General features: G+C 56.4%; 1 protein-coding gene across 1 annotated transcript in view; it reads left to right on the forward strand.

The window, feature by feature from the left end:
* CFAP74 (cilia and flagella associated protein 74) overlaps positions 1-21456 on the forward strand; it is a 143416-nt gene extending 121960 nt beyond the window's left edge. Inside the window, 19 exon segments of the mRNA XM_077130997.1 lie at positions 3936-4109; positions 4855-4988; positions 15583-15764; positions 15767-15858; positions 16777-16872; positions 17041-17180; positions 17763-17897; positions 18074-18183; positions 18267-18302; positions 18305-18318; positions 18450-18569; positions 18677-18832; positions 19569-19695; positions 19985-20139; positions 20370-20502; positions 20701-20762; positions 20764-20832; positions 20986-21120; positions 21243-21456. Of these exon segments, the coding sequence (XP_076987112.1) occupies positions 3936-4109; positions 4855-4988; positions 15583-15764; positions 15767-15858; positions 16777-16872; positions 17041-17180; positions 17763-17897; positions 18074-18183; positions 18267-18302; positions 18305-18318; positions 18450-18569; positions 18677-18832; positions 19569-19695; positions 19985-20139; positions 20370-20502; positions 20701-20762; positions 20764-20832; positions 20986-21120; positions 21243-21344 (2172 nt within the window). The 3' untranslated portion in view covers positions 21345-21456.
* Positions 21457-22057: the final 601 nt, after the last annotated feature.

A 22057-nucleotide genomic window follows, 5' to 3' on the forward strand; every position in this document is an offset into this window, starting at 1 on the left:
CCTCAAATGTAGAACAGCAACCCATACCACACTCTAAAATCTGTTCTGTAACTATTTGTTACAATGTAATTTGAAATTTTTTGGGTTTTTTGTCTATATGTTATATTTCAAAATAAAAACTTAAAAAAAAAACTTCTAGAAGCATCTTCCAGATCTAGTGAGAGGCAGTGGTTTCTTAGACCTCACACCCAGAGCACAAGCAACTAAAGAAAAAAATAAATGGTATCTCCTCAAAATCAAATACTTCAGTGCTTAAATGAACTATGTCAGAAGGATGAAAAGGCAGCCTACTCAATGGGAGAAAATACCTTGAAACCATATATGTGATAAGGTTTGATATCCAGAAAACATAAAGAAGTCCTGAAACCATATATGTGATAAGGTTTGATATCCAGAAAACATAAAGAAGTCCTGAAACCATATATGTGATAAGGTTTGATATCCAGAAAACATAAAGAAGTCCTCCAGGGCAGTGCACAGGGCTCAGCAGGCAGACTTCTTGCCTGTCATGCCAGAGACCTGGGTTGAGTCCCGGTTCCTGCCCATGCGAAAATAAGCCAGTCCTCCAATAAACAATAACAGACAAATAACCCAATTTAAAAAATGGGTTAAAGACATAAATAGACATTTTTCCAAAGAGGAAATACAAATGCCTAAAAATCACATGAAAATTTGCACTTTTACTGTTAGGGAGATGGAAATCGAAGCCACGATGAGATACCCTTTCACACCTACTAGAAAGGCCACTATCAAACAAAGAGGAAACCAGGAGTGTTGGAGAGGATGTGGAGAAATGGGATGCTTATGCACTGCTGGTGGGGAGGTAAAATGCTACGGCCACTATGGAAGACAGTTTGGCTGGTCCTCAGAAAGCGAAGTATGGAGTCGTCCTGCACCCGCCAGTCCTGCGCCTCAGGATACACCCAGAAGATCTGAAAACCGGGGCAGAACGGATATTTGCACCCCTGTGTTCATAGCAGCATTAGTAACAATGCTGAAAGGAGGAAGCAACGCGGTGTCCAGCAACTGATGAGTAGATTAACAACGTTTGGGGTGTGTATATGATGACTCTTATTCGCAGTGTGAAGGAAGGACGTCCTGAAGCATATGACAGCATGGATGACCCTTGCGGACATTGAGTGAAATAAGTCAGACACGAAAGGACAAGCATTGTATGGTCTCACTAATACAAACCAATTGTGAGCAAACTCATGGAGTCACAATCTAGAGTACAGGCGTTCTGGTCTGCCAAAGCTGCCAGTGTGCAACACAACAGAGATGGGTCGGCTTTTTTTTTTTTTTTAATACATGGGCAGGGGCCGGGAATCGAACCAGGGTCCTCTGGCATGGCAGGCAAGCATTCTTGCCTGCTGAGCCACCATGGCCTGCCCGATGGGTCGGCTTTTAATAAAAGGGGATTTATTTTGTTAAAAACGTACAGTTCTTCAGAAGAAAGACAGCTGACTGTCATCTGAGGGTCTCCATTGCACGGGAAGGCACAGGGCAGTGTCTGCAGACTTGCTTTTGGCTTCCAGGTCCCCACGGCTTTCCGTGGGGCAGTCCCTCTCTGCACCTCCAAACGTCGGGGCTGAGCTGCGAGGGCTGGGATGGGGTGTGCTGAGCTGCTTGGGTTGAACTGCTCTGAGCTCTCTTTTAAGCCTCCAGCTAATTAAGTTAAACATCACTCACCACGGAAGGTGCGCCCCTTCTCACAGATGAGTCTCCGTGCTGATGACTCAGCCACAGCACGAGGCACCTCACCTGACCAGGCTGACACCAGAACCTGACCACCACTGCAGGTTACCAGAAAATGGAATGACGGTGGAGAATGGGGAGCTAGCGCTTAATTTGTGCGGAGTATTTAATAAGGTTGATTGATGGGAGCACATATTTGCAAGTGTAATTCACAGCACTGAATGGAGAGTGCGGTTGTGGTTGAGAAGGAGCGCGAGAGGATGGAAAAGGTGGCACAGTGAACCCTGCTGCAGACATGACTGTGGTCAAGTGTGCAAGTACAGGAAAGCTTTCCTTGAACTAGAGCCAATGCATGTCACTATTACGAGGGGCTAATAATGGGGTGGTATGTAGGGAGAACACACCCAGTGAGAACGGTGGGCTGCAGTTCACAGTAATATGACAATGTCCCCCGTCAATCCAACAGACTTATACTGAGTGTACGTAACAGTGAGGTGAACAGGGAGGGCATGGGGCTTTTCTTTTTGGAGCAGTGAAAATGTTCTAAAATAGATTGTGGTGATGAAGGCACAGCTCTGTGATTGTGCTGACAGCCACTGGATGAACAGATCGTATGGTGTGTGACTAAAACTGCTTTAAAATTTTTGAGATGTTTCCAGTGAGGCCCTAGAAGGAATTGCTGAATATTATTTGAAAACTGGACAAAAGTTGATCTGTGTTATAAAATAGCAGAGAACTTGGTGGACTTGTGCTCTGATGTAGGATGAAAAGAACTCATACGTGATAATCTTGGATATTTAGCTGAGATTTCCAAGCGAAATGTGGAAGGTGCAGCCTTGTTTCTCCTTGGTGCTTGTAGTAAAATGTGAGTGGGACGGGGTGAACTGAGCGCTGAGCTGTCGAACACCAAGGAACCAACACTTGGTGATTTGGAAAAGGTGAGAGCTCAGAGGGAAACGTAAAGGTGTGAACACCTGTGCAGGAAAAGAAGCACGCTCTCCAGTCAATGACCTAACTTCAGACCTCGAGGAGCTGGAAAAGGAAGAGCCAAGGCAGGCCAAAATTAGCTGCAGGGTTGCTGGCCAGACGTGGGGGGCCGGGCTGGGCTGGTCGGGGGCTCTGCGGGGCTGGTTATGAGGGCCCGTTTGGTCACTGCTGAGGTCGTGGCCTCCGGGCAGAAGCCTCCGCCCCGGGTAGCCCGGCCCTGGCCTGCATGTGACCTGAAGCGCTGTGCAGGCGCGGGAGTGGTTTATGATGTGGGCAAAAGCGAGGGGCCCCCAGCGACAGTCTGCTCTGCGTGCCCAGCTCCCGGGAGTGGCCACTCCCCTGGGGACAATGGGGACCCGTAGGCAGGGGGCCAGTTGTCACCCACCTGGCGACAGCAGAGGCAGTGCCCGAAGGCAGTGGCTGTCACAGACACACAGGCAACACGTGGGCGTGGGGGCTGGATGGGGAGCAGGGGACAGCGCGGGGCTGGGGACGGGGATCTGGGTGTGGGGACAGCATGGGGGGCTGGGCGGTGGCCGGGAAGGGCTCTCGCTTCTGAGGCTTCCTTCCAGCCCCGGGCTTTACTCCATCGTGAAAGCTGCGGGGTACCTGCCTCTGTCCTCACTGAGTCCCCCACCTGGGAAGTGGGGCCCGAGAGTCTCTGTGCTCCTGCTCGGCCTTGAGTCCAGACTCCCCCAAGGCCAAGGCCCAGGAGACGGAGGGTGGGCCATGGGCACACACGTACACACTATACTGCAGCACAGACACAGTCACACACAGCATACCGTACACACGTGCATATGCAGCATACTGCACACCCAGGCACACCCACACACATGCAGTATACCACACAAGGACACACTCATGCATATGCACACACTACAGACCCAGATACGGGTGCACAATTGACACATGCAACACAGGGGCACTGACACATTCATGCACACACACATGCCACACACCCAGGCACATGCACTGCACACGTGAGCACACAGTTTCACATGTAATATGCTGTGCACAGGGCACAAGTGCACTCGCCACATGCACAGGTGGGCCCCTCGGCCAAAGCGCACTGCCCGCTGTGCCCCTGCCTTGGGCTGCGCCCCAAAAGCCACTGTCCCGCTCCCCAAGGCAGGGTGTGGCCACATATGCTCTTGCTGGCCGCGTGTCTTAATGATGGCCTTACTGTTGGGAGAGACCGGTAGTTCAGCCGCCTGCAGGCGGTGGGGGTGTGACCATCCTCTGTGCCCCAGGTGAAGCCGGTGGGGTTCACCGTCCACGCCGTGGTCACCACCTCGGACCTGGAGCTCAGTCCCTCGGAGGTGGACTTCGGCCACTGCACAATCTATGAGGCCATCAGGACCCAGGTCACCCTCTGCAACCACTCCCTCCTGCCCCAGGAGTTTGGGTTCATCGGCCTCCCCAAGGTACCTACTCGTGGGCTGGGCCAGGACAGGCCAAGGCTGGTGTCCGCTGGGGCTCCGGGGCCCCCAGGCCAAGCCCCAGCTATCCCTGCCCGGGAGGCCTCTCGGCCCCTCTGCCCTTCCCTCCCTGTTGCCCCTGGCCAGGCCCGGCCTCTGCCTCGCGCTGCCTTTCGATCTCTCCTTCTGTCAGACTGCTGACCCCTGGGGCTCCAGTCCCCTCCCCACCTGCCTGAACCCAGGGCACACAAGATGGGCTCCAGCCCTGGCCACCGCCTCTCCTCCCAGACTGCCCACAAAAGGCCCCACCACACACGCACGTGCTCACACTCACACTCACCCCTTCACCTGTCCACACGCATACACACTCACATGCACACAGTCATGCCTGTTCCCATTTTCTTACACAGAATGCACACACATACTTGCTTACACACATGTGCAGCATGCTCACACTCATACATGCACACATACGTGCAGTCACACTTATGCTCACATGCTCATACTCACACATGTTCACACATGCACATATGCCCATGTTCACTTATTTCCACTTACACAATCATTTGTGCACACACACACCCATACTTTCACACACTCATACACTCACTTTCTCATACTCATGCACTCACACAGCCTCAGGCACTCAGGCCCCTGCCACACACGTGTGCACACAGTTCCCGCTGTGGCGGTGCCCCAGGAAAGGATTTCTCCTGATTCACGTTGGCGTCGATGCTTTTTCACGTGCCAGTTCGTGGACATTCAGCCCAGTGACGGGTTTGGGACGATCCAGCCGCTGGAACGTCTGCTGCTCGACGTGGTCTTCCAGCCGTCCAAGGCCCAGGAGTACAGCTTCCAGCTGGTCTGCAAGTCAGAGATCAACCGGTGAGCCGTGGGGTGAGGGTGCGGGCGGGCCGGGCCCCCAGCGCCAGGCAGCCCCTTGCACTGGACAACCTGGCCCAGCCAGCGGGAACCGCGGGTGGGCGGAGACAGGCCTGGGACCTGGGCCAGCTCACCTGTGTGTGCGTGTCTGAGCGTGCATGCACATGTGAGTGTGCCTGCGCACTGTGAGTGCTCCTGGTGTGGGCACACGTGTCTCTATAAGTGTGCATGTGTGTACGTGTGCAGGTGTGTGTGTACATGAATGTGAGTGTGTACATGCGTGTGTAGAACGTCCCTCTGGTGGCGGCTGGATGGCGCACAGCCCCCCTCCGTCCTCAGGGGCACTTGGCCCTACTCGGAGCCTCCACGTCCACATCTGAGAAATGGGCCCGGGGGTCACCGAAGAGGTTGAGTGTCTGTGAGGACGACGCCGGGAAGGTGGTGTGACAGGTGGCGGGGGCAGGGGGGCCGGGGGGCAGCGGCAGCATCAGAGTCAAGCCCTCCAGAGACTGCAGGGGCTGCCAAGGCCCTGCCCACCTTGGGCCTGCTCCGCTGCCCCTCCTCTCTCCCCTCCTCGCCCTGGACCCCCTCGACGTGGGGCAGGCGCCCCGTGGTGGGGGCCTCACACTCCCGTGGGGCTGACCCAGGGCCTCGAGGGGGCCAGACGTGCCCACTGCTGCCTCTGCAGGGCGGCCCATGCACCCCCACGTCCCCTCCCCAGAGCGGGTCATGCACTGTTTGTTTCTGTCTCCTGCGGCCCTCGAAAGATCTCTGTTTCATTCCCGAGGTCGCCCCAGGGCCCCGAGTAGGAGGTCCTGAGACGACTGCTGAGTGAGGGGCGTGTGGATTCTAAGAGAATCATGGACACACGCAAAGCTTTGCTGGTGAGCACAGCATCCACACGCAATGCTGGACAAGCAGAAATCCATGGGTAGAAGAGGGCAGGGCACCCCCAAACCACATACCCACATTAACTCATGTGGACCGGTACCCTAAATGCAAGAGCTGAAACCATGAAACAGGGAGCTCCTCAACACCATGAACTGTAACACGTCCTTACACGTGGCACCACAAGCGCAGGCAACAAAGGAAAATAGGTGAATTGACCTTCATCACGATTTACAGTGTTGCACATCAGAGGACATTATCCAGGAAGGAAAAAGACAACCTATAGAATGCGAGAAAATATTTGGAGTCCATGTATCTGATAAGGTTTATAATATCCAGAATATATAAAGAAATCCTACAACTCAACAACAAAAAGAAAAACAACTTGATTTAAAAATGGGCAAAGGCCTTGAAGAGACGCGTCTCCCGAGAAGATGCAGGAACGGCCCGTAAGTACGTGAGAGGGCACTCAGTCTCGTTAGCCACTAGGGAAGCGCAAACCAAACCGCAGTGACACACCACTTCACACTCAATCGGGTGGTTATCACTTAAAGAAAAAAAAAAAGGAAAGAGAATGTCAGGTGATGGAGGGATGTGGGGAACTGGCCCCCCGTGCATCGCTGGTGGGGTGTGAAGCGGTGCAGCCGCCGTGGGGAGCAGCTTCGTGGCTCCTCAGGATGTCACACCCGGAGCTGCCATGTGACCCAGGAATCGACAATAAGAGGCCCACCGGCAGCCGTGACATTAGGCACAGAGCGGCACTGCTCGCAGCAGCCGAGAGGAGGAATCCACCCAGGAGTCACCAACAGTGAGTGGGTGGACAGAGTGTGGTCTGTCCTTTCGAGGGAATATTGCTCGGCCGTAAAAAGGGGATGAAGTTCTGACATGGCCACAGCATGCATGAGCTTGAAACTATGCGAAGTGAGAGAAGCTGGGCACAGAAGGACGCGTAGCATGTGGTTCCACTCATGTGAAATGCCTAGACTAAGTGAATTCACAGAGACAGCACACAGATTGGTGGTGTGGGGAGGGGGCGCGGGGAGTCACTGCTTAATTAGGGTACAGAGTTTCTGTTTGGGGTGATGAGAAAATGTCCAGAATAAACCCTGCTGGTGGGAATGAAGGCCACTGAATCGTACACCTGAAAACGGTCAAGATGCCAAATTGCATGCTGTGTATTTTACCACGGTAACATGTACCAAAAGCCACCACCACAAGGCGAAACCCTGTTCGTGTGCCCTCCTGGTTGTGCCATCACCTGGCGTGGCTCCTCTGTCACAGCTGGCACCCAGACGCTGGCACCTGCGTCCCCATCCCTGCTTGGAGCTCGCTCCGTGGTGTGTCCCCGAAGAGGAGCTGGTGGACTGGACGCCCGAGGCCACCCCCGCTACTGACCACAGCCGTAGTTTTATTCTTCAGAGTCTGTTCAGCTGAGTATAAAACCTTCATCTCATGTTCTCCTGCCCTGCATCTCTTAGATTTATTAACCTACTGCCTTCTGGCATAAAGCCTGTCTGCCAATGTCCGATGCCCATCAGAACCTCTTTCTGTTTGGATACTTAAGGGACTTTTTCTTTTTCATTTAGAATACAATCATTTTACAAAAATGCAGCTTGGTATTGGTTTTTTATCTCAACAAAGTTTCCTTGAATTTTTCATAGTTGTTCTTTTGCTTCAGCTTCCTTCTTTGGAGCCTCCTGTTACTGCTGCGATGACTCTTACCTGCCTTTCTTCTATGTTCCTGCTCTCGCTTGACTCCTTTTCATCACTTTACTTCTTGCTTCTTTTTAAAATGACCTTTTATCTCTCTTAAGGAAATGTCTACTGTGCTCCTTCATTTGTGAGTCTCTTCTAGTTGGGTCGTCTTTTCTGAAATTTCTTTTCTTTCCTTCTTAGCTCCTTCCTGAGTTCTAAGTCATGAGTTCTTGTGATTTTGGCGTGCATGACGGCTTCCTGGCTTGTCTTGTGGTCTCAGGTCTTTGGGCCCGTTTTGAGCGACTGCATGCTGGCGGTGGTCTCGTTCGCACGCTTGTCTTTCGGGCAGGCTTCCTTGTCTGCAAGAATGCTTTTCCGCTCCTCATCCCTTCCGCCCTGTAGCAACTTTACCAATGATTTAACCTCGATCTCTTTCTGTCGCCCACTTTTATGAGCAATTGCTCTTTGGAACTTTTAGAAGGCCCAGGTCAAGTAGCTTTCCTCAGTCCATGGCTCCGAGCACCCTCCTCGATTTTCCTCTGTGAGGTTTTAGATCTCCGGGCCTCCGGCTTTCTCAGCTCTGCCCCCCGCCCGGTCACTGGCCCTGCTGCCTGCCTTGTCTCCGGTGCTCGCCCTGCTCTGCTGTCTGCCGGGAGGCCCCTCTGCATGCCGACCGTGGCCCTGGCGGGTGTCCCTGTGCTCAGGCCACCGGCCCCACACTGGCTGTGGTCTGGTCGGGGCTGTCACCATCTCGGCCAGGAGTGACCGCGAGTTTCACCAGCCTGGTGCGGCCCTCCTGAATGGCCTCCGTGCATGGAGGTCCCTCCCTCCCTCTCCCCTCCCTCTCCCCTCCCCCTCCACCCCCTCTCCCCTCCCCCTCCCCTTCCCCTTCCCCTCCCTCCCTCCTTCTCCCCGCCCCCTCCCCTTCCTCTCCCTTCCCCCTCCCCTTCCCCTCCCTCCCTCTCCCCTCCCTCCCTCTCCCCACCCCCTTCCCTCCCCCTCTCTCCTTCTCCCCCCCACCCCTGTGCTTTTCAGTACTAACCAGGAGGAAAGAGGGAAAGACGGCCTTTCTCCTCCCTGCTCTTATCCCGGGTTCTGTCGTGTCCTTCCGCGCGAAGCCAGCCTGGGCCTCCCCCTGCTGCGGCCGTGGCCAGAACTTGCGAGATGAACCACTGCCTGCGAAGCCAGGCAACCCGGAGGGACTCCCAGGAAGAGGAGCCGGAGGCTGCCCTGCCCTGCCTGCCTCGCGGTGCCACGGACGGGGCCTGGCCAAGCCTGGTGGAACTGGAGGATCCTCTGCACCCCCAGCGCCCCAGCTGAGGGCCACCCCATGTGCAAATCAGCCCCTGGCCTGGCACCAGCGGACCCCCTGCAGCCCCGCTGTGGTGAGGACCCCACCGCCTGCCCAGGCCGGCCCTGAAGAGCCAACCGGCAACCCAAGCCAAGCCCGCGTCTGCCTCCCGCGCCCCCACCAGAGCCCTGGGGAAGGGGGCGAGGTCCAACTTACAGAGAGGACCCCAACCCCTTCCCTCCACGCCTGGTCAGGACTGGCCCTTTGGCCGGAGGGAGACGTGGAGGCCATTTAAGAGGCTCCTTTCCAGGCTCGCGATGGACCAGGGAGGTCCCGGCAAAGGAAGACACATGGCAGCTGCAGGTTCCTTGGGGATGGAGCCCACGGTACTTGCTGCTGGGGTGAAGTCCAGTGAAGGAGAGGCAGGGAGACCCCTCCCAGGGTGGTCCGAGCCCTGGAGACAGCATTTCTTGGATGGGGAAGGCCAGAGGAGGGAGCCGAGGGAGTGCCTCTCTGCAGACAATCAAGCACCTGCAAAAACAAGTCCCCCATCCTCTAGAGCAACAAACCTCACGTTTCTGATTTCTCTTTGCTAAAGATATCAGAATTACACTCATAGGAGGGATTCCCTTTGTTCCCTTACTGCTTCCCCAGAAGCAACCACTCCCATAGCCTTCCAAACTCCAGGTGTTTGAATCTATAAATAGTATGCATACATGGAGAGTAGATATGTAGGTGTGGAGAGATGAGTGGGTGTGGATGAACAGACGGGTGATCGGATGAATAGATGGGTGAGTGGATGGATGGACAGGTGGGTGGTGGGTGGGTGGGTGGATGGATGGATGGGTGGATGGATGGATGGGTGGATGGGTGGATGGTGAATGGGTGGATGGGTGGATGGATGGATGGATGGATGGGTGGATGGGTAGATGGATGGATGGATGGATGGATGGGTGGATGGGTGGGTGGATGGTGGGTGGATGGTGGATGGATGGATGGATGGGTGAATGGGTGGATGGGTGGATGGGTGGATGGATGGATGGGTAGATGGGTGGATGGATGGATGGATGGATGGATGGATGGATGGATGGATGGATGGATGGATGGATGGATGGGTGGATGGGTGAATGGGTGGATGGGTGGATGGATGGATGATGGATGGATGGGTGAATGGGTGGATGGGTGGATGGGTAGATGAGTGCATGGGTGGGTGGGTGGATGGATAGATGGATGGATGGGTGGATGGATGGTGGGTGGACGGGTGGATGGATGGATGGGTGGATGGGTGGGTGGGTGGGTGGGTGGTGGATGGGTGGGTGGATGGATGGGTGGGTGGATGGATGGATGGGTAGATGGATAGGTGAAGGGGTGAGTGGGTGAACATATGGGTGGGTGGATAGGTGGATGTACGTGCATATAGGCTATATCTGGTGTGCTTCTAAACTTACAGAACTAGAGGGTGGCTGACCATGCCAGGCTGCCCGGGCCTGAGGAGTTTCTTGGGACATGGTTTTTAGTGATAACATCAGGACAGTCCCGGGCACGCCAGGGCAATGTTCTGCCAACATAGATGGCATCACACTCTATGTACTGCTCTACATTTCACTTTTTCCCTCCACCATATGTATTTTTGTAATAAATTCATGTTGACACACCCAAAGCTTCCGTTTTGGACACGTCAAGGTTGCGTCCCATCCATAGCAGTGCTCAGTGCACATATTAGAAAAGAAGAAAGCTGGAAAAGCAATCAAGAACCAAAGCTTCCATTTCAAGAGGCAAATTAAACTCATGAAAGTAAAGGAGAAACAGCAGAGGTGAGAGTGGAAATCAAATATTTAATCAGGAAAAGCAATCCTAAAAGGTTCTTTTATAAAAGTTAATATAAGACACATTGAGAAAAGAAGAGAAAAACCTTAACTACCAGAAGGTGGAAAGGGCCGTCACTCGGATCCCACAAACAGCAGGAAGGTCAGAAGAGAATGTGGCAGACTTGACACCAGCAAATGTGACAATTTGGGTGAAAAAGATAAATCCCTTAAAAAACACAAGTTACCAAAACTGACACAGAGAAAGAAAGAAAAAATCTGAATAGTTTTACAGCTATTAAGGAAATTGAATCCAAAATTTAAAAGCTTCCCACCATGAAAAACCCAGACGGGCCGATGGTGGAGGAAGGCTTTGCCTTGGGTTTGGCAGACCCTTACCTACACGGCAAGAAAGGAAATAAAGGACGCTTTCAAAGCACGAGCCAGACGAGAGCCTCCCGCCAGCCATCTGGTGTGGGCAGACATGCCCCGGGCAGCCTACCGGTTACCCCAGTCCTGTCTGGATGTTTTGGGTTAAACCCGCGGCCTGCAAATCATGATGACAGCTCCCTGCAGTCCCCGAGACCTCTGTGACAGCCCCACCGAAGAGGCCCGATGAGAGGCACAGTTGTTGATCAAGGCATCTCAGTGTGCTGCAGCCACGTAACAAAGCACCACTGACCGTCAGCGTCCACCACAGGAACTCCTCGGCTCACGGCTCTGCAGGCCGAAGTCAGCGATGGAGGCTTGTGCAGGGCTGCGCTTCCTCTTAAAAGGGAGAATCCGATCATGCCTCTCTCTCTCCTGGCTTCAGGTGGCCATCGGCCATCCAGGGCAGCCTTTCTCAACCTCTGCCTGTGTCCCTTGGCTGTCCCCCGTCTGTCTCTTCTCCTCTGTCTCTCCCCAGCCATATGGGAGGAAGGTTCACCCTGCTCCACTGGGTGTCAGTGTAACGTATCGCATCTTCCCAGAGCCTGTCAATGGTGGAATTCACAGTCATGGGGCAGGGCGTGAGCATGTGAGCACACCTTTCCTGGTGGTCTAGTCTGCTGCCTGCTGGAATGCAATATACCAGAAACGGAACGGCTTTTAAAAGGGGAATTTAATAAGTTGCTAGTTTACAGTTCTAAGGCTGAGAAAATGTCTCCCTATTATTTATTTTTATTCCATATATTCTACTCATCTGTTGACAAGGTAGATAAAAGGAGCATCAGACACAAGGTTTTCACAATCACACAGTCACATTGTGAAAGCTATATCATTGTACAATCATCATCAAGAAACATGGATACTGGAACACAGCTCTACATTTTCAGGCAGTTCCCTCCAGCCTCTCCATTACATCTCGAACAACAAGGTGATATCTACTTAATGCGTAAGAATAACCTCCAGGATAACCTCTCCACTCTGTTTGGAATCTCCCAGCCTTTGACACTTTGTCTCATTTCCCTCTTCCCCCTTTTGGTCGAGAAGGTTTTCTCAATCCCTTGATGCTAAGTCTCAGCTCATTCTAGGGTTTTTCTCATTCCCTTGATGCTGAGTCTCCGCTCATTCCAAGATCACTGTTCCACGTTGCCAGGAAGGTCCACACCCCTGGGAGTCATGTCCCATGTAGAGAGGGGTAGGGTGGTGAGACTGCTCATTGTGTTGGCTGGAGAGAGGGGCCACATCTGAGGAACAAAAGAGGCTCTCTTGAGGGTGACTCTTAGGCCTAAATTTTAAGTAGACTTGACCTATCCTTTGCAGGGTTAAGTTTCATATGAACAAACCCCAAGACTGGGGGCTCAGCCTATAGCTTTGGTTGTCCACACTGTTTGTGAGAATATCAAGAATTCAACTTGGGGAAGTTGAATTTCTCCCCGTTCTCTCCACTCCCTGAAGGGGGCTTTGCAGATACTTTTCCACTCACTGATCGAATCACTCTGGGATTCATCGGTGCATCACTCTGGACAAACCAGCAAAATCTCATGTCCTACCTGAGATTCCAAGTACTTATGGCATTCAATCAAACTATCTACATAAGTTATATTAGGAAATGCACTAGTCAAAATTTTAATTTTTGTAACAGATAAACATTTTTTGCTTTAGTCCCACACAGAAGGTGACATTTTAAAATATTAATTACCATCTATTTTCAGTACCCTGTAATAATGACATCCCTTTGCTCTTCCTCATGCAAAAACATTTTTAAAATTGTACCTTGTACATTTCACTGTTATTATACACTCTAGGCATTCCTAGATTATACCATCTCAATCTTTACCATCTATCTTTCTTTCTGATACCATTTATGTCCCCAGCCCTCCTCCCTTTATCATTCTAACATGCAGCTTCATTCAGTGTTTTAACATAATTGTATTACAGTTAGGTAGTATTGTGCTGTCCATTTCTGAGTTTTTATATCCAGTCCTGTTGCACAATCTGTATCCCTTCAGCTCCAATTACCCAATATCTTACCCTATTTCTATTTCCTGATGGTCTCTGTTATCAACGAAATATTCCAAGTTTATTCACTAATGTCAGTTCATACCAATGAGACCATACAGTATTTGTCCTTTAGTTTTTGGCTAGACTCACTCAGCATAATGTTCTCTAGGTCCATCCATGTTGTTACATACTTCATAAGTTTATTCTGTCTTAAAGCTGCATAATATTCCATCCTATGTATATACCAGAGTTTGTTTAGCCACTCGTCTGTTGATGGACATTTTGGCTGTTTCCATCTCCTTGCAATTGTAAATAATGCTGCTATAAACATTGGTGTGCAAATGTCCGTTTGTGTCGTTGCCCTTATGTCCTCAGAGTAGATACCTAGCAATGGTATTGCTGGGTCATATGGCAATTCTATATTCAGCTTTTTGAGGAACCGCCAAGCTGCCTTCCACAGTGGTTGCACCATTTGACATTCCCACCAACAGTGGATAAGTGTGCCGCTTTCTCCACATCCTCTCCAGCACTTGTCATTTTCTGTTGATAATGGCCATTCTTGTTGGTGTGAGATGATATCTCATTGTGGTTTTGATTTGCATTTCTCTAATGGCCAGGGACATTGAACATCTCTTCATGTGCCTTTTGGCCATTTGTATTTCCTCTTCTGAGAAGTGTCTGTTCAAGTCTTTTTCCCATTTTGTAATTGGGTTGGCTGTCTTTTTGTTGTTGAGGTGAACAATCTCTTTATAAATTGTGGATACTAGACCTTTATCTGATATGTCGTTTCCAAATATTGTCTCCCATTGTGTAGGCTGTCTTTTTACTTTCTTGATGAAGTTCTTTGATGCACAAAAGTGTTTAATTTTGAGGAGTTCCCATTTCTTTCTTTCTTTCTTCAGTGCTCTTGCTTTAGGTGTAAGGTCTATAAAACCGCCTCCAATTATAAGATTTATAAGATATTTCCCTACATTTTCCTCTAACTGTTTTATGGTCTTAGACCTGATGTTTAGATCTTTGATCCATTTTGAGTTAACTTTTGTATAGGGTGTGAGGTACAGGTCCTCTTTCATTCTTTTGCATATGGATATCCAGTTCTCTAGGCACAATTTATTGAAGAGACTGTTCTGTCCCAGGTGAAAATGTCCCAATTACAGGTCTATAGAAATGTCCAATTTAAGGCATCCAGGGAAATGCTTGGATTTTCTCGGCTCAAGAAGGCTGATGACGTTCAATGTTTCTCTCTCAGCTGGAAAGGCACATGGCAAACATGGAGGCATCTGCTGGCTTTCTCGTGGCTCTACAAAAAGGGACTCTCTCCAAAATGTTTCCTTTTAAAGGATTCCAGCAAGCAACTCCACCTTCAGTGGGTGGAGACACACCTCTATGGAAATCATCTAATCAAAAGTTACCACCCACAATTGGGTGGGTCACATCTTCATAGAAACAATCAAATGCTCCCACCCAGCAATACTGAATGAGGATTAAAGGACATGGCTTTTCTGGGGTCCACCAGATTCAGACCAGCACACGTGGGGAACAGGGTTCAATCCCTAACATGTTACTAAGTGGGTTTGGGGCAGAAACATCAAGAACAGTTCCATCTCTTGAGTGGTGTTGGGGAGCAGAGCTCTTCCATCCCCTGCACCCCCGTCCGCCAACACAGAAAGCCTCCCTGCTCTTACCATGCATCGTAGTCGCCCTGGGCATGCAAGCCAAGTGGGAAATAGCAGCATGGGTACTTGAACTGAGTGGGAAACAGCAGCATGGGTACTTGAACTGAGTGGGAAACAGCAGCATGGGTACTGGAACTGAGTGGGAAACAGCAGCATGGGTACTGGAACTAAGTGGGAAACAGCAGCTCTGTCCGTCTTACTGAAAAGCAATTTCAAATATATTTTTGCTTTTATAAGTGTAACAGCTGCCTGCCAGGTTTGGGCACATCTGTCTTTGCTGTTTCAACTGAGTGCTAATACTAGCTGTGGTGATATCTAACCCAGAAGCAATTTTTTTTTTTAATACTTTGAGCCTTTTGATCACACAACTTAAAATTTTTGGTTGAAATATGTCAACGGATAAACCCTATAATAGGGTTATCAGCTCCATCGCTTAGAGCATAGAAACACCTGTGGGCAGGATACACTCCCACAGCGACAGTACAGCAGGGAGAAATTTAAGAACATGGTTTAAACTTTCCAGCTGTGAAAATGGAGATTCCCCAACATCCGTTCTCTGTCCTAACAGGAGACCTGATGCCTGAGCTCACGTTTAAGGAGCCATGTGTCGGTTTTATTTTCTAAGCATCAACAAATAGCTAACAAAATAAGCCAGAAAATACTTCCTTTCCCCTGCTTAACCTTGAGGTTAAAACCTCTGCAATGCATTTAGACCGCGGGGCGCCGAGGGGTCCGGCCTGGCCCCCTGCGGACGGCCGGGCCAGCAGGGACCCTCCGGCCCTGACCCCCACTGAGACCCTACCCCGTCGCTGCAGGCAGTTCCGGGTGTCCTGCCGCGCCGTGGGGGTCCACCCACCGCTGGAGCTGTCCCACCACCAGATCAAGTTCCGGGCCACCGCCCTGTACGACACGTCCGTGGCCACCCTGTACGTGGTCAGCTCCCACCTGAGCACCAAGTCCCTGACCCATGAGGTGCCGTGCGTCGGCTCGCAGGGCGCCAGCCTCAGGGGCCCACCTCCTTCGAGTTCCTGCCGCCCCCTGGCGCGCCCCTCACCATCTCCCCCGCCGTGGGCACTGTGCTGCCGGGAAAGGTGGGTGCCCGCCCCACCATGGGGGACTCGGACCCCACACGAGGATGGGCACAAAGGGCCTGGGGCCCCGTTTTCTGTTTTCTAATAGCCCGTCTTGAGCAGCGCCAATGGGTCACCGGGCCCTCCCCGCACCCCACCCCCACCCCCACTTTATCGGACAGAGCAGAGATGCGAGGCTGGGGGTCAGCGGCCCGCACCCCACCCCCACCCCCAGCCCTGGGCACGTGGCTCAACCTCTCTGAGCTCAATCCTTGTCTTCAGCACTCAGGGGCAGAGGACAGCTGCTCCGTGGGGAAGGGTCCCCGAGGGGGCTGGGGGAGGGGGCCGGCCCGTGTCATTAATTTAGCCAATTGCTTAAGTGAAGGTTCCTGGCACCACAGGGGCTACCAGGGGTCTCCCTCCCCCTCCCCCCAACCTCTCTCCCACCCCTCCCCCACATCTCCCTTCCCCTCCCCCCAGCCCCTCTGTTCCTCTGCCCCCTCCCTCCCCCCACCTCTCTTCCAGCCTTCCTCTCTCTGCCTTCTCTCTCCCCCTCCCCTTCTCCCCTCCCTCTCTCCCGGTCTGGGCCCCCAAATGTGAGCACTTGCACTGCTCTGAGAGTTGGGGGGCTGTGGGGAGTGGACCCTCTACAGCCCCATTGTGCAGGGACATCCCGTAAGGGACAGAAAATAAACCAGCAAACATCACACAAGGCCGTGTGGGTGGGACAGGCTGGGGAGCAGGGAACCCCCAAATCTGGGTCTCCACCAAAAATCCCCCTCTCACAGGCGCCCTGCAGCCTCCTAGTGTGTCTCAGCTGAGTCTCAGAGGGGTGGGGCGCCCCGGCTGAGTGTGGCGGGAGGGGTGCGTGAGGGCGCGGCCCGGGCCCTGGGGTGGAGGGCTGGACGGTCAGCGGCTCCCCCCCGTGCCACTCTGCAGAGGTGCCTGGTCCAGGTGGCCTTCCGGCCCGTGCTGCCCGATGAGGAGATCTGCAGGGAGGCCCTGGAGGCGCTGAGCAGAGAAGCTGAGAGCAAGGTGGGTGGGGGCGCAGGGCCTGAGGGGGCGTGCAGGGCGGGAGCGGGGCGGCCCTGGGGTCCGTGGGAATGTGGGGGGAGCTGGGCAGCGGTGGGTAGTGGCCTGGGCCGAGGTGGGGCCCCAGGGCAGGAGGGCACAGCCCGGCCGCCCTGCCTGCCTGCCTCACAGCTCCGTAAGGACACGGCCACCCAGAGGAGGGACGCGCAGTGGCAGTCCCTGGCCCAGATGCGGCTACACAACCAAGAGCGGCTGTTCCGGAACTCCATGCCCCAGAATCCAGAGCTGCAGAAGCAGGAGCTCGAGGCCAGGTGGGCCCCGGGGTGGCTACGCCCACCCCTCTCCCTAGGCCCCCTGATGGACCCGATTGTAGCCCAGTGAAGGACACCCCACCCCAACACACAGACATCGGATGTGGTGACTCAATGAAAGCAGCTCAGTTTGCCTGGAGCAGGCTGACTGGACCGTAGGGCTCGCAAGTCAAGTGCTGGACTGGCTTCAGGCACAGATGGATCCAGGCGTTGCCTCAAGGCCTTGGAGGCCATGTTCCCTGTCCCCCTCCATGTCCCGTTTTCCCAGCTCGGCAACCCCAGCCTCCCCAGTGTGCCCAGTAAAGCCCAGGGAAACTTGACAGGCTGGCCCCAGGCTCTTCCCTGTGGCCCCAGGATCGTGGCTCGTGGCCCTGTGACAAGGGCACCCACTCCTCTGGGCTGGCTCGGCCGGGGCCCTGGGGTGGGAGAAGAGGTCCCCACAGGAACTGGGGGAGGGGGGACCCCCTGGGGGCTGGGCTGCAGGCTGCTGCTTGTGGCCGCTTGTCCTTCCCCAGAGGAGTCCCCCAGATCTCAGGGCCTTTGGGGACAGGGCTGCCAGGGACTGGGCCGGTTTCCTTCCAGCTGTGATGAACTCCAAGCTGCCCAGGCTGCCCTGGCCAGGGCATTTGAAGGGAAGTTCAACAAGTTCGTGGTTCCATGTGTCGTTGCCGCTGGCGACGTCAAAGACAACAAGAGCGGGGAGTCCCTAAGCTTCAGGTGTGCCAGGAGGCTGGGGGGTGGCAGCCAGGCCTGGTCACTACCCCTCGGTACAGAGCCTGCATGGCCTGGGTGCCCACCGGGGTGGGCAGGAGGGACCTGCGGCACCCGAGGGGCTGCCCCCTGGCTCCACGTGGTGCTCACTGACCCCTACCCCGGCCCCCTCCCCGGCCCAGCCCCCACAACACCCTGTACCTGGAGCTGTGGTGCCCGGCCGTGGCGCCACCCCTCGTGGTGGTGTCCGACAAAGGCAAGACCACCTTCAACTTCGGGGACGTGGCTGTAGGTGAGACCTGGCGGGCCTGGGTGGGGGGCGGTGACCTGGACGCAGAGGGGGGCGGTGACCTGGGCAGCTGTCCCCCCCCTTAGGTCACTGCAGCATCAAGGTCTCGATCCAGAACATCTGTGCGAGGATCTCGCCGTATCCTTCGTGCGGGGCAGGGGATGGAGGGTCCTCCAGGGACACACCCCGCCCCTCCCGGGAGGCCTCCCTGCACCCCAGCCTCCCCCCCGCCCCCCCCGCGGCCCTCGTGCTCCTTGACTCACCCCCAGGTGGAGTTCTCCGTTCTGAACCCGCACGGCCCCTTTGTCCTGCTGAACCCCTTCAGCAGGCTGCGGGCTGGGGAGGGCCAGGTTCCGGCGCTGTGCTTCTGCCCCCAGGACAGTGTCCAGGTGAGGCTCCCCCGCGGGGCCCCCTAGCCTTGGCTACAGCCAGCCCAGGAGCTGGGGCGCCCTGTCCCCATGCCCCCACGCCACTGCCAGAGCCCCGGTCTCCCCAGGCCCGAGAGACGCTGGACGTGGTCAGCAGGCGGGGCACGCTGCCGCTCACGCTGGTGGGGACCGGGCTGGCGTCGGTGCTGTCCTGCTCCATCCGAGGGGGCATCCTGGACATGGGCTACGTCCTCACCAGGGAGTCCGTCTCCTCCAGCTTCAAGGTGCGGGGCCTGGGGGTCTCTGGGGGGGCCGGGAGGCGCAGGCCGGGCTGCGGGAGGCCATCCTACCCCAAAGTAGGGGTCACGCAGGGCGGCGGTGCCCAGGGGGGCCTGGGATTGCCCGGTTCCCTCCACCGGCAGCCAGCCGCGCGCTCCTCCTGCCCCTGCCGGGCGCTCTGCCTTCCTGATCTGTCACATTCGCGCTCGGGAGCTCAGGGGGCACCACCGGGGTCTTCGCCAGGGAGGCCACACCGACCTGTCGGTCCCCAGCCCCCCCTGAGGCCCGGATTGGCTCCAGCCGCCGAGGGACCCTGCCCCCCAGCCCCCGAGCTTCCAGGAGAGGGGCTGAGGGCTGGGAGGAGCAGGGTGAGGCCCCGCAGCTCAGGAACTGTGGTTGGTGGCAGCGGGGTCGCCGGAGAGGAGAACATCCAGAAGCAGATGGAGAATGGGGGTGCGGGGGCAGTGCACCCTCCAGAGACGGCGGCCCCGGGGACGGGGAGAGCGGCTGCCCCACCCTGCTGAGACCTCTCCAACAGTCGGAGCGGGGGCTGTTCTTGGGGTGGGAGCTAACCCTGGGGGTGGGCTGGCGGTGGGGGGTAGGGGGATCAGGGGCGGGTGCGGCTGGGGGAGAGTTGGCCTTGGGGGGATATGGAGGTGGGTCTAGCTGAGGGGGTCCAGCTCGAGGGGGAGGGGGCAGCGTGGGCGGGTCTGACTGACCCGGGCGCCCTGCTCGTTCCAGCTGCAGAACGACTGCTCGCTGCCCATCAAGTTCTCCATGAGGCTGGACAGTCTGGGCCCCGCGAGAACCCACGACCGGGAACTGCCGCAGTTCCTCGCCTCGAGTTCCCACAGGACCGACGTGATCGGTGGGCTCCCGGGTGGGGTGGGCGGGGCAGGGGCGCGGGTGGGGCGGGGCCCGGGGCGGGGGCCGACGGGGCGGAGACGCGGGCGGGGTGGGCGGGGCGCGGGCGGGGCGGGGCCCGGGGCGGGGGCCGACGGGGCGGAGACGCGGGCGGGGTGGGCGGGGCCGGGGCGCGGGTGGGGCGGGGCGGGGGCCGACGGGGCGGAGACGCGGGCGGGGTGGGCGGGGCCGGGGCGCGGCGGGGCGCGGGCGGGGCGGGGCCGACGGGGCCGCCGGCTACACCCTGCCCGCAGGCACGCAGAACTACAGCGGCCAGAGCGTCTTCAGCGTCGTCCCCGTGGAGGGCGTCATCGAGCCCGGCAGGACGCAGGACTTCACCGTGACCTTCAGCCCCGACCACGAGAGCCTCTACTTCTCCGACTGGCTCCAGGTGGTGCTCTTCGACAAGGTGCGGCTCGCCCATCGGGGCCAAGCGGGCTGCCTACGGTCCCGCCCCCACGGCCACGGCCCCGCCCTTGCGTCCGCGGCCCTCCCAGCCCCTCCCCTTCTGGGCACTTCGCGCACCTGGCCTGGGGACCTTCGGGGTGGAGAGCCCGGGGCCACGGGGTACCCTCCTGCCCCTGCCCTCCCCGTGTCAGCCCTGCCGGGACAGGGCCTGCACCCACTCCCCGTTCCCAGAAAGTGTCCCACCAGATTCTCCTAAAGGGCGCAGCCCGCGAGCACATGATGTTTGTGGAGGGCGGAGACCCCCTGGACGTGCCAATGAAGTCTCTGACCGTGACCCCCACCTTTGACTGGGAGCACAGAGAGGGTGAGCTGCGGGAGGGGACAGCTCGGTCAGCGGGGCCAGTGTGGGGCATGCAAGAGGAGGCCCACCTCTCTACCCTGAGCCTCCCAGGAGGTCCCGGGCCCATCCCACCCCAGGGCCAGGCAGAGTGGCCGCCTCCAGGCAGAGCTCTGCAGAGAAGGCAGCACCCCCATCCGCACCCCTCCCGCCCTCCCTCCGCAGAGGCCGAGGAGCCGAGGCCCATCCTGGTGACCCTGGACTATGTTCAGCTCGACACGGACAATGCCAGCCCCCCCAGCCATCCGGGAACTCCACGTGGGCTGCATTCGTTCCACCCAGCTGTCCCCAAAGAAGGTGAGCATCTCACCGCCCCAGGGGCGACCCTGGGCCCCCCAGATCTCCTGGTGGCCCAGGAGGGGTGAGCAGCCCCTGGCCGTGGCCGATGGGTGGGCGGAGCAGGCAGCCCCTCCCCATCGCTGCCTCGCGGGAGCTGCGCCCAGCCCACAGACGGTCGAGTTCAGTGTGGAGGGCACCGCGGCCCTGCAGCACAAGGGCTTCTCCATGGAGCCCTCCCGCGGTGCTGTTGAGCGCGGCCAGGCCAAGACCATCACCATCTCCTGGACGCCCGCTGCCGACTTTGACGTGGGTGCCCTGGGGGTACCCCTGCCCACCCCAGGAGCGGGCAGCTGGAGGAGGGCGCTGGGCGGGTGGGAGGCACACCTGCCCTGTGAGCCCCTCGGCTGAACGTCCCCTCCCCGTTCCAGCCGGACCACCCGCTCACGGCATCAGCCCTGCTGCAGCTCAGGGGGGACGTGAAGGAAACCTACAAAGTTATCTTTGTGGCCCAGGTCGTGAGTGGCTCCTGAGGCCACACGAACCTCTGCACAGAGCCCCTTGCAGACCCTCCTGCCTGCCTTCAAAGCCCCACGGGCCAAGAGAACCACGCAGTGTTCCAGGAACCCTGACCCACGACCCCTGTCTCAGTTTCCCGTGCCCTGGGACTGAGCACCCTACCCGGGCTGCACAGTCAGAAACATCGCCAAGGCCCTCCTGGCCTGCAGACCCTCCTGCCCCGTCCGGATCTGGCAATAAAGTCTCTCCACCCACCACGTGCAGGCCCCTGGGGGGCTACAGGCAGCGTTCCTGGGCGGCACAGTCCCCCTCACACACAGACTAGTCCACAGAATGACAAACTAAGGAAGGGGTTCCTGGAGGCTGGGGATCCTGCTGGACACCAAGGGGAGTCCCAAGCCTGGAACATTGGGGGACCAGCAGGTGGGGGTGGGGGCAGGGTGCTTGGACCACAGGGCTAGAGTCAAGGTGGGCCAAACCCAAAAGCCCAGGATGGAGGGAGTAAGCAGGGGGCTCTACAGCCCACAGCAGACCGTTTAGGCCCCTGCTGAGCCCAGGTCAGGTCACCCTCTTGCTCAACTCACCTGGGTTCAGGTAAGGCCAGCACCTGTGTCTGTTCCTGCTTTAGCTGAGCTGGGTCTGGGCTTCCCGGGCCCTGTGCGGGAAAAGACCCCCACCCCCACCCAGCCTGCAAGAAGCTCCTTGGAGCCCCAATGGTTCCTTCCCT

This window comes from Tamandua tetradactyla, chromosome 2, assembly GCF_023851605.1.
Source record: "Tamandua tetradactyla isolate mTamTet1 chromosome 2, mTamTet1.pri, whole genome shotgun sequence".
NCBI classification, from domain to species: domain Eukaryota; kingdom Metazoa; phylum Chordata; class Mammalia; order Pilosa; family Myrmecophagidae; genus Tamandua; species Tamandua tetradactyla.